Consider the following 12,585-nt stretch of genomic DNA (forward strand, 5'->3'; position numbering starts at 1 on the left):
GGAATTCTTTGAGGATGAAAACCTTTCTGCCCTCTGATCACAAAATCCATGCAGGAATCACCAGGCAGCAGGAACACCTTCCAAGCAAGGGCTGAGGGGAAGGAGAAATTGGATTTATCACCCCCTTGTCAGTGTGGCCTCATTTTTCCTTAAAAAGAGAAGTCTGCTTTTAGTCTGGAACTTTAGTGAATTCCTTTTCACTTTGTCCTCCAAAATTACGTAGCTTGGAAGCCCTCCAGAAATTTCTTTACCTGTGGTGAACTTGCATAAGAATCCTGCCCAGTGAGAGGTTTAAAGCACAAACAGCTGGCAAAGCAGAGGGGTGAATTTATTGTTTGCACAGCTCCTCATTCATGCTCTACAATGGGATTCTCCTCATTTAGTTGCTTGGATAATAATTAAATAATCCCCAGAAGAGTTTATCAGCTGCAGGATGTTCTGGACCTTGGCAAGGCCTGGTTGAGGCTTACCTGACCACTGGGCCCAGTGCTGTCTATAGGAAATCATCTGCAAGACAAAAAAAAATAATGTAAAAATGTATTTTCTGTTTGAAACTTCCAAGTTTTAGCTCCAATGAACAATGCTTTGTTCATTGCCTGATTTTGTCTCAATGCTTCTGCCATCATTTCAATTTTTCTCCCCTTTCTGCCTCTCCCATCTGCTGCTCTTCCTTTCATTTTCCTTCCCTGTGGCATCACCGTTGTGGGAGATTCCCCATTTTGGTTAAATATCAGGGAAGGAGCTGATTCCCCTAGATATTGTGATCATATTTTGAATTCTTGCATGTTTAATTTGTGGACTAGCTGGGTCTGCACTTGCAGGAAGTTAAATTGGATGTGTTACTGCTGATAACAGCTTATGCTTGGTGTTTGAAATGTTTAATGTTGGTGTTAAAGCAACAATAATTAAATTTTTTTGGTTAAAGTATTTATTAACTGCTGCTGCAGAAGAGGTCACATGGAAAAAGACCCAGATTTGTCTGTGATTTTTTTTTTTTTTCCCATGAGATCCTTTGCCTCAGATTGTGCCTTGGCCTTGTCTGAGTCCTCAGGGCTGTGGTTTTCATTCTGGAGGGTTGTGAAATGTTTGTGTTGTGAATCTGTGTGTTTTCTTCTTCTGGCTGTTTCCTCATGTGGCCTCTTCATTGAGCAAACATCTGGGGCAAGAGCAGTGTCAGAAGTGCATTATCTTCATGGTATTTTGGGGTATTTTTAGGTGGGTTTGAAGATTCTCCCCGGAGTGTTTAAGGCTGTTTGTCACATGGTGTTCAGCCTCTTATTGTCCAGCTTATTGACAATGGGAATGCTGCAGGTTTGGATTGGTCTGGGGAAAATTCATTGGGAAGGATCAACTATTCTGTAGGGAAAGGATTTTTAAATTGTTTTTTTGTTTTTTAATAGATTGCTGGCTTCAGTTTGTTCTTACCATTAAGAAAATGATCCATCAGTTTGCTTGTGTTTCTTCTGAAAATCCAAGCATTGGTTTTTCATGTTGCTTGGGATAAACTGTGAGATTTCCACACCTGGTGGCTATAAATAAATGATAGAAAACAGGACCTAACAAAGCACAAACTGGGTTAGAAAACAAACCTGGCATTTAAATTGGTTGTTTAATGAGTAGTGAGGTATGACAGGGAAAGCAATATTTATTTTATTGCCATTACATGGTGTTGGCTCTTGCAGTGAAGAGCCCAAATAAGTGAGTTTCCATGCCATTCCAGTCTGGATTGAAATTCCCAGCCTGACTGTGCTTTTGGTTGCTGTTTGTACCCCAAATATTCTGGTTTCACTGGTGTGAGACCAGCAGTTGTGTGGTTGTGCCCCCTCCAAGGCAGGGTTGTGCAATGGAGCTGCCTTGGTCTGGAAAGTGGTGAAAAGAAATAAATTGGAATTTGCAAACCCAACTGGATGAGGCAGCACAGTTGGTGGCTATCGAGTGGTTTTGGCAAGGCCTTAATTCAACAAACATTTCCTGATAAAATTACACTCAGCTGCTCTACCAAAGCCTCTAAATGTGCTTGGGCACAGGGAAATAATCCCAGGCCTGAATCTGTGTGCAGGCACTGCCAAGGAGGGGGGAGCAGGGCAGGACTTGGTTCCCCTGTCGGAACCCAAAATGCAGGGAACTCTCAGAGCTTTGGGCCTGTAAAGCAAAGCTTGGAATTAAACCCAGGGTTTGATCTGAGCCCTTGGGAAAGGCTCCCAAACTGAGGTGCCAGGAGCGAGAATGTGGATTTCTGGTTTAAAGCAGAGACAAGTTAAGCTAAATTTAAAAAAGTTTAGAGTTTTAGAGTTTAAGATACAGAAAAAATCAAAGTAGTTACAAAGGAAACAAAGAGTTTAGAATGTAGCACTGTGGGTGCTAAAAGAGCTTACACTGTAGCATGAGTCCATAAGACAAAATATGTAAGGATTGGGTCAAAAGCATAAATAAATACCCTTGTTGGCAGTGTTTTATTGGTTAATAAACCCTTAAAAGGATTGTGGCTGGAGGCCTTGTGACCCTCTGAGCCGTGCAGTGAAGATGTGAGCCCAGCTCACCCTTCCTGCCTGTGCAGAAGATAAAAAAATAAATCCCATCACCTGAAGGAGCTCAGAGGTGCCATCTCTAATTCATTCAAAACCCCCACATTCCTCTTTGGTTTTTGCTGGTCCTTTCTCCCAAGGCAGATGATCTCTGCTGGCATTTTCAGCTCTGCCTAACCAAGCTCTGGGAATGGCCCAGGGGCAGGCAGGGAGCAGAGGTTCCCAAGCTCTTCCCACATGGTTGGTGTGGAAATTGGTGCCTGCCCGAGCAGCCAGGCTGTGTTTGTGTCCCTGGGGTCAGGCCTGGGCACCAGGACCATTTCCCAGGCTCTGGGGGAGAGGAGGCTGCTCAAGCAGACAGAGTTAATCTGGATAAAGTGTTCCAGGCTCTGAGTGAACTGATGGCAGATAAGGAAAATGGATGTCAAGTGAGGTGCATCTCCTAATCCTGGAGGAAATCCCTGCTGGAAAAACGAGCCTTTGTGTCCCTCACCAGCACAGGCTGCTCCACAAGCCATGAGGAGTGGTTTTAATGCTGTCTCCAGACATTCCCTCTCACGATGGAACTGGGGGGTGATTTACCAGACAATGTTTTAATTAAAGTGGCTTTCTCCTGAAGAGGATAAAAGCCTTTGTGTACAAGTTGGAGTCTCCTGGTTTTCGTGCCTGAAAGGCCTCAGCAGGTATTGAGGGAATCTTGGGTCTGGAATGCACTGATGGAGCAGCAAGAAGGGAGGGAAAGGATAAACAGAATTTATTTATCAAAAGTCCAGAGTACCTGCAGTGGGAACTTCTGGGCTGTGTCTAAATAGGGATTTAAGAATTGAGTTTTGGGAAGCAGCTCTGGAAGCTTTAGGGGATTCTACCTCTGCAGGTCTGCATAGTCTGGCTTGGGAGTGATGATGGAATAACTTCATTTGTAGAGATGTTGCTGGCCTGGATGGCAACAGGCACATAAAGAGGTGGTTTATACTGAATATTTGCAGATGAAAGGAAATCAAACTCCTTCCACTCCAAGAATAAGTTGGATATGTGGGTAATGGTTGAGTATTTGTCTTCTACCCATTACACAAAATGTCTTTTTCTGGAGAAGTTGTGATTGATGCTTTCTTGTGGGAGGCCTCCAGAAGTGGCTTTCTGCAGGTGCAGTTTGCCAGGGAAGTTGGTTGTGTTAGGGCCATAGAGCACCTGCCAGTGGTTTCTAACACAGCAGTGGCTGCAGTAGCATCACCTTCCAGAAAATAAAAAAGATTATTCAGGTGCATTTGTGAGGAAATGCAGCTCTTCCTGCAGCTTTTCCAACAAAAACCAGGTCATGCTTTTAAAGGGACACAAAAAGGCTTCCCTGAACTAATCTTGATGCAGTGTTAAGACCCATCACTGTGATGTGCCCCAGCATGTCATGCCCTTGGCTCTGGGAGAGAAGGGCACTGCATTTTCCATGGGATGTGAGCAGTGGCAGCTCCAGGAAGCTGCCCCAGTGTCCCTCATTGCCCTCCTTGTTGGCCATGGCTCCTGTGTGCTCTGGAGCCATCCCCTGCTGCCCTGGGGGCCACAGCTGGGTTTCAGTGCTGGCTGCTCATGGGAAGCTGCCCCAGCTCTCCAGACTCCTCTGCTGTGTATTAATGCTCCCTCTCTGGCTGCCTTGCAAGGCAGCTGCAGATCTGCTTTTGCTCTTTATTTAACTGTGCTGATAAGAGCTTGGGGAATGCATTTATCCAAATTTGTGGAAGGAGCTGGAATGGAGAAATATTTGTTGGTAAAACACCCTACTTGGCAGCGGTGCATTGCAAACATGAATGGAGCTGTTTGAATAAGGGAGTTTACAAACCTCTATTTGAAAATCATTTACTCCCTGGCTGTGATACTGCCTTCAGAAGGGGTCTGGTTTTTTTTGCTTTTTTTTTTTTTTAAACAGATGGTTAAATATTTGCCATTGCAGTTCAATTTTATCACAGCTCTTTCTGTGTTTATCTTTGCTCTCTGGAGCAGTTAAGTGGGAGATAACGGGAACCCCGTTCAGTTCCTTGGGTTGCTGCAGTCCCTGAAGAGCTGCACTTCCAGAGGAGGACTGGGGGGGCCACAGTAAATGAAATTTAAGATGTATTTGCTGTTCTGACAGAGTTTCAGGCTGAAGTACAGCCCAGGGGGTTCTAGGAGATGTAGGGACTCTGCACAGTCCTGGCATTTGTCCATAAAGTGCAGCAGGTATTTAGGAAATTCCTCTGCTGGGCTCTTGCTTTTACTTCTAATGTGGCCAAATTCCTCATGAAAAAATGGGGTTTGGAATAGAAATTCCTCGTGAAAAAGTGAGGTTGGGAATAGTTTGTGTTCCTGAGTTGAATCCTCCTTCCAATAGTACATTCCCTTTACAGCTGAGAGCAGCTATACTTGGATTTTTCAAGAATACTTGAAATAATGGGAACAGCTTTGGTGCCTTGCCAGAAGAAATTGTGTAACTGAACCATAAGTAGCTTTTTTCTTTTTTATTTTTTCTTTTTTTCTTTTTTTTTTGTGTTGAATTTATTCATAAAAACATTGTTTTCCAGCATTCTGTTTAGATGCAGTGGGAACCCTATATTTAAGTATTTATGTAAAATATGAGTTGAAATCTTGCCTTGCAACCAAACAAACAAGGCCTAGTTGGGAATTTCAAAGGAAACCCTGAATTTTGAGTGAACTTATGTAATTTCATTTGCATATTAATGTCAGCTTGAATTTGTATGAACGGAGAGAAAAGCAAAAAACGAGTATTAAGACAATACGAAGCCCTGAGCAGCTGCTCAAGTGCCATTTTTATCCACATCTCCCTCGTTTTTCCCCAAACTCCAAACACACAAAAGAAGTTGATTTACACTGTAAATTCAGGCTGAGCAAAATCCAATTGGAGCTCACTCGAGCTCCGTTTTGATGTCAGATTCAAAGCTCCTGCAGATTCATTTTATCTCCTCCGCTCGCCCGGCTCCCGCTCGTAAATCCTGTTGAAGGAGAATAGGAATGAGCGCGGCCTGATGGGAATTTCATGTGTGAAGTTCAAAGCAGTTTGCACATCAGAGGCAGCGTCAATCAAGGCAGGATCTGGGGGGGCAGGCGGGGAGCGCGGAGCTCCGTGGGGACCGGATCAAAGTGGGAGTGGCGGCTCTGTTTGCTCCCTCGGGATGCAGCTTCCAGCCCTTCTTCATTAAAGGGAATCCAGGAGCAGGACAGGGAGAAAGGGGGATGGGCTGCAGGAGGCTGCCTTGGAAGTGAATCTCAGCCAATGGCTTTTATTGGCTTTAAATCTGGTAAAAAACCGCTCAAAATTACAGCTTGGTCATTTTGGTGCGGGGGTTTTGGGTGAGGGTTTTGGAGGGTTTTGCTGAGTGTTGTCATCTGGGATATTTTGGGTGAAATCTCAAGAGGCTTTTATTGGCCTTGTAGTGCTTCTGGGAAAATCAAGGGAGACACTGGTGAAAATCAAGGGAGGCACCGGTGAAAATCAAGGGAGGCACCGGTGAAAATCAAGGGAAACACTGGTGAAAATCAAGGGAGGCACCAGTGAAAATCAAGGGAAACACTGGTGAAAATCAAGGGAGGCACAGGTGAAAATCAAGGGAAACACTGGTGAAAATCAAGGGAGGCACAGGTGAAAATCAAGGGAAACACTGGTGAATTTCAAGGGAAACACTGGTGAAAATCAAGGGGGACATTGGTAAAAATGAAGGGAGATAGTGGTAAGAATTTAGGGAGACACAGGTGAAAATTAAAGGAAACTCAGGTTAAAATTAATGGAGACACAGGTAAGAATTTAGAGAAACACTGTGAAAAATTAAGGGAGATATTGCTAAAAATTAAATGAGATAGTGGTAAGAATTTAGGGAGACACTGGTAAAAATGAAGGGAGATAGTGCTAAGAATTTAGGGAGACACAGGTAAGAATTTAGGGAGACACAGGTAAGAATTTAGGGAGGTACTGGTAAAAATAAGGGAGATGCTGGTGAAGATTTAGGGTAAAAATTAAGGGAGATACATGTAAGAATGTAGGAAGACACTGGTAAAAATTAAGGAAGACACTGGTAAAAATTAAGGGAGGTACTGGTAAAAATAAGGGAGATGCTGGTGAAGATTTAGGGTAAAAATTAAGGGAGATACATGTAAGAATGTAGGAAGACACTGGTAAAAATTAAGGAAGACACTGGTAAAAATTAAGGGAGACACAGGTAAGAATTTAGGAAAACACTGGTAAAAATTAGGGGAGACACAGGTAAAAATTAAAGGAGACAGTTAAGAATTAAGAGAGGTAAAATTAAGGGCATACTGATAAAAAGGGGAGACACAGGTAAGAATTTAGGGAGACACTGATAAAAAATAAGGGAGGCACTGGTAAAAGTTTTAGGAGACTTTGGTAAAAATTGTCTGCTCTGTGCAGAGAAAAGGTGCTGGTCAATGCTTGTCTTCAAATATTGAAATACAAATATTTGTAGTGTTTTAACTTCTCCCAAAGTGAGCGATGGGAAGATCTGTGCAGTTTGAAACTTGAGTGGAAAGTGTGTGAGGTATGAACCTGGTAGGAAAGGTAAAACCAGTATTTACAGCTAGGAATACAAACATCAGTTGGAAAGGCCACTTAGCAGTGCTGGGGCTTTGGTTTTAATTGTGGCTTCAATGGGGAAGATGCTCAAATATATTAATAATTAATATTGCATTCTGAATGAAACTTAGAAGCACGTGGAAAATTCTCCAGTGGCATTAAAATGGTGACAAATATTGCAATGTAGATTTGCCACAGTGCTGCCAGTTCCTGGGATGTTCAGCTGTGGTGGGAGCTGCTCTCTCCTCCAGGTCCTTGTGCCAAAACCGCTCCATTGCAAGGGGCAAAAAGTCAATTTTAAACAAACAGCACTGAAAGGAGATGTGAGGCAGGTATCCCACCCAGCTCAGTCTGGAGCAGCCCTTGCTCAAGGCTGGCAGGTCTGGTCTTTAATTTATGGGATTGAAAACAATTTTTCATCTTTTATTTATACTTTTTTTCCCCTCATTAACTGGATTTCCTTTTTGCTGTAAGAAGGAGGGATGGGATTGGGCTGCAGGAATTTCTTTTGCTTTCCTTCTTCAGCTCTGCTGCAGATTATTTAGGCATCCACAAATTCATCTTCCTGGTGGGTGACTGACAGTGGCTTCCTGAGAAGAGCTGAGGCCTTGGATGATTTTTGGAGCATGTTGAAGCATTTTAATGCAATAAATGAATAATGTTGGTTGCTAACAAGGCATCCTGTTGCCATCACTAATAGATTTGGATGGGAGCTCTGGGACAATCCGTTTACATCCTGAAAAGTCATTATTTTTCACTGTGGGGTTGTTCCTCAGCCTTGCTCGGAAATATTTCTTTAGGATGGAGATGTTTAACGTGCAGTTTTTTGAGTCTGCCCCAAGATAAACACGATTTTTGCGGAACCCATCCGTTATCAATCAATCTTAGGCTGGAGATTCCTCAGCCAACAAAAAATCAGCAGCAGTTTTGCTCTCTTGGAAAGAGCTGGGAGTTTTTTGAAGTGGTTCCATTTTGAGGGTGATAAGAAAAGCCACAGCCCCCATCCAAGAGCTGCATTCCTGGGAAATGTCTTTTCCTCGACAGAGAGAGGCTGGGAAGCTCTCCGGGAGGAGGCTGCCAATAACATCAGCAAAGAGCCCCAGCAGAGGGGCTGAGACCGTGCAGAGCTCCAGGTCTGGCTGCTCTGGGTCTGCCAGGGCATCCCAGGCTGAGCACCAGGACACACAGGAGGCCTTGGTGTCCGTCTGTCCGTCCGTTCCTCTTCCTGGAGGAGATCAAAGGGACTGGGGACAGGGATGTGCAGGGCGGCTTTGAGGCAGAGGAGGGCAGGGTTAGGTGGGAAAATGGGAAAGAATTCCTGGCTGGGAGGGTGGGCAGGCCCTGGCACTGGTGCCCAGAGCAGCTGGGGCTGCCCCTGGGTCCCTGCAGTGCCCAAGGCCAGGCTGGACCCTGGGGCTGGGAGCACCTGGGACAGTGGAAGGTGTTGGGGTGCAATGGGATGAGTTTTAAGGCTCTTTCCAACCCTTCCTCAATTCCATAATCATCTTTTCATGCATCCTTTTCTTGTTTTTCCAGATTTGATGGGAATTTCAACAATAATCTCTTACTATTAGTAGTTATTTATACTGAGACATTAAAAAGCTGGGTTTCCATCGTAAATGTAGGTTTAATGAATAATGTTTGATTGCTGATCCTCTTGTTGTTATCCTTCCATATTTAATGGGAATTTCAGCTCTGTGTCACTACAAATATTTACACTGAAACATTAAAAAGCTGGGTTTCCATTGTAAATGTAGGTTTGATTGTTGGTCCTGTTGTCTTTCCAGATTTGATGGGAATTTCAACTCTGTGTTACTATAAATAATTATTTACATTGAAACATTAAAAAGTTGTGTTTTCAATGTAAATGTAGGTTTAATGAATAATGTTTGATTGCTGATCCTGCTGTTGTCCTTCCAGATTCGATGGGAATTTCAGCACCAATCTCTTACAATTAATAGTTATTTACAGTGAAACATTAAAAAGCTGTGTTTCCATCGGAAATGTAGGTTTAAGGAATAATGCTTGATTGCTGATCCTCTTGTTGTTATCCTTCCATATTTAATGGGAATTTCAGCTCTGTGTCACTACAAATATTTACACTGAAACATTAAAAAGCTGGGTTTCCATTGTAAATGTAGGTTTGATTGTTGGTCCTGTTGTCTTTCCAGATTTGATGGGAATTTCAACTCTGTGTTACTATCAATAATGATTTACATTGAAACGTTAAAAAGTTGTGTTTTCAATGTAAATATAGGTTTAATGAATAATGTTTGATTGCTGATCCTGCTGTTGTCCTTCCAGATTTGATGGGAATTTCAACACCAATCTCTTACTATTAATCATTATTTACAGTGAAACATTAAAAAGCTGTGTTTCCATCGAAAATGTAGGTTTAATGAATAATGCTTGATTGGTGATCCTCTTGTTGTTATCCTTCCATATTTAATGGGAATTTCAGCTCTGTGTCACTACAAATATTTACACTGAAACATTAAAAAGCTGTGTTTCCATTGTAAATGTAGGTTTGATTGTTGGTCCTGTTGTCTTTCCAGATTTGATGGGAATTTCAACTCTGTGTTACTATCAATAATTATTTACATTGAAACGTTAAAAAGTTGTTTTTTCAATGTAAATATAGGTTTAATGAATAATGTTTGATTGCTGATCCTGCTGTTGTCCTTCCAGATTTGATGGGAATTTCAGCACCAATCTCTTACAATTAATAGTTATTTACAGTGAAACATTAAAAAGCTGTGTTTCCATCGAAAATGTAGGTTTAATGAATAATGCTTGATTGGTGATCCTCTTGTTGTTATCCTTCCATATTTAATGGGAATTTCAGCTCCGTGTCACTATAAAGGTTTACACTGAAACATTAAAAAGCTGGGTTTCCATTGTAAATGTAGGTTTGATTGTTGGTCCTGTTGTCTTTCCAGATTCGATGGGAATTTCAGCACCAATCTCTTACTATTAATAGTTATTTATACTGAAACATTAAAAAGCTGCGTTTCTATTGTAAATGTAGGCTCAATAAATCATGTTTGATTGCTGACCCTGCTGTTGTCCTTCCAGATTCGATGGGAATTTCAACACCAACGTTTCCAGAACCATCAGCTGCGATCGCCTCTCGACCACTGTCAACAGCAGAGCCTTCAATCCTGGGCGCGACTTAAATTCTGGTGAGCAGCACGGCTCCACTTTGGGGTTTATTTCCTTCTGTTGTAGGGCTTCTTTCCCCTTAGACTCCAGCTTTTCCTTGGCACAGGGAATTTGCATTGATTGCCATAGCAACAAGCTTTTATTTCTCCTTGCAAGTGTCACACTGCTCTTAATTTGAGATTTCATGATTGAAAGCTGATACCTGAAGTAATGCCCTTAGTCTAAGTACTTTATAAAAATGTCATGAAGATTTTATTCCAGCCTACCGTGGATAATTTTGTTGTGGTTTCTGCACTTTTTATTTCTTCCTTTTTCTTTTTTTTTTCCCAAGGTTTTCTCCTTCCTAGGCCTGCCTGCTTTGGCATCAGCAGGGTCAGCTGCTGCAGGGGCCACACAGGGAAGTTTCTCTGATCTTCTTAGCTGAGCTCAGCCCATGTGAGGCTGCCTTTGCAGTGATATGCAAAAACGACCAAATATGAGGGCATCTTAAAATATTTCCTGTCTTTGTCTTGTCAGGGCATTTTCTCAACACGTTTAAGGACTTAGAAATATGCTTAGAACCAAAATACACACGACTTATCCCTGAAAAATTCAGCTTTTGGGCCTCTGCTGCAGCAAGGTTTTTTCTTCTTTTTTTTGCATCCTAATCAGTGTGGATTAATACAGGGATTTCAGCTGGGTTTAGTCAGACTTTGCCCCAGTTCCATCTGACTTTTCAACTTTTTATGGTGCTCAGTGTTGTAAATTAGGGAACATTAATAGACTTTGTGGATTTCATTTTGGGGAGGTGTTGTTTGTTCATTCTTTTGGGGGAATAATGCAGACTTGGGATTTATTTTATTTTAATTTCATTTTCAGGGGTCTTTTGCAATAAAATGCTGATTTATTTCATTAACTTGACTGATGAGGTGGCAACCCTGCCATTCCACCCTCACCATCTTGCAACAAACAGGGGGAAAGAACCCCAAATTTTTATAAACTCCTTTACTGTTTCTCTTCTTATAGCTCTGCTCTCTGGATTTCTAATGGAATATAAAAATGAGCAGTCCCCAGAGGTTGTTTTGCATCCCATTCATGGTATCCCACATCTTGGACGCAGGTGCTGGCCAGGCTGATTTCCTGACAAGCCATGATTTGTGTGGTGTTTTCCATCCTAAAGCCAGGCACTCTTTGTTCACTCACTGTGATTTGCTGGGCTTTGTTTTACTCATCTCTTTATTAAAAAAACCAAACTTAAACGACTCATTAAAATAATGTTCAAATCACATGCAGTTGTTAATTAATCAGAATGATTTTTGAAGGCAAGTTTAGAGTCACTGTTGTAAGAGCAAAGCATACAATGAATCACTTCATGGTTTTTAATTTAATTAAATAAAAATCTTTTGCTACTGCAGAAGTTGGAGGTTAAAAAAGTATTCGAGAAATATTCCTTATTTTTGAGTGATGAAAAGCAAATAAATTGCAGTTTCTTGTAAACATAATTTAAATTTCTGGTTTGAATTCTCAGAGAGAAATAAAGTGAGTGAGTGTTCAAGGTTCCTGCTGTCCTGGCCCTGCAGTGAGGCTCAAGTGCCTCCTCTTCCCTTGCCTCTGGCTTGAAAGATTCCTGATGAAAGGAGAACCTTCAGAACGTGGCATTGGCAGGAAAGGGCAGCAGCAGAGGAGGGGGAATTGAGGGAGAGCAAGAGCAGGGGTTTATTGACAGCAGATTCTCCTCTGGCACTCCTTGTACAGAATCAGCCTTGGGGGGAGGTTTTGATTAGGAGGAAATGTCTGTGAGAGGGAAATGGGACAGGAAGAGTGGATTGAGGCAGGAAAATGGGATGGGAATGGTTAATTTGAGGAACAAAAGTTGGTACTGGGTGCCCACCTAGTGAAGAGAGAGGTTTTATGTAGGTGAGGCCAAGGAATGTCCCTGGTCCGTGTTGTGTTTAAAAAAAATTCCCCAAACCCCATAATTTTCTCTCTTCTCTCGTAAGTATCCTCATGCAGAGCTGAGGAGGAATATTTGCTGCACTTTGGGTTTAGGCTCTACCTCTGCCTCATTTATTTTTATGCTTTAAAAACTGTGGGTACATCTGGGTGTTCTCAATGTTGTCTTCCTGAATGAGTTTTTCATTTCATTCTGCACATAAAAGACACAATTCCCATGAGTATCCTCCCTTTTCCCACAGGAGTCCTGCAGTTTAAACAATCCTGCCTATAAAAAGCTCCTGGCTAAACATAAATTTCAGCTCTGCTCCGCTCGACCTCGAGCTCAGCTCTGGAAATGTTAATCTTGGCCCAGAGTAAAAAGTGGGATTGGAGTGCTGAAGTTGGAGGTGTTGG

At 42.2% G+C, this 12,585-nt stretch overlaps 1 protein-coding gene across 4 annotated transcripts in view; it reads left to right on the forward strand.

The window, feature by feature from the left end:
• Positions 1–12,585, forward strand: part of CACHD1 (cache domain containing 1) — a 92,145-nt gene that overhangs the window by 40,562 nt on the left and 38,998 nt on the right. For all 4 annotated transcript variants that reach the window (XR_013183328.1, XR_013183329.1, XM_077182626.1 and 1 more), the window contains exon 4: positions 10,171–10,277. Coding sequence is in view for 2 of the 4 variants with exons in the window: in XM_077182626.1 (XP_077038741.1) it covers positions 10,171–10,277 (107 nt within the window). In the remaining 2 variants the exon portion in view is untranslated. The remainder of the gene's footprint in view (positions 1–10,170; positions 10,278–12,585) is intronic.

Source organism: Agelaius phoeniceus, chromosome 8 (assembly GCF_051311805.1).
Source record: "Agelaius phoeniceus isolate bAgePho1 chromosome 8, bAgePho1.hap1, whole genome shotgun sequence".
Taxonomy (NCBI): domain Eukaryota; kingdom Metazoa; phylum Chordata; class Aves; order Passeriformes; family Icteridae; genus Agelaius; species Agelaius phoeniceus.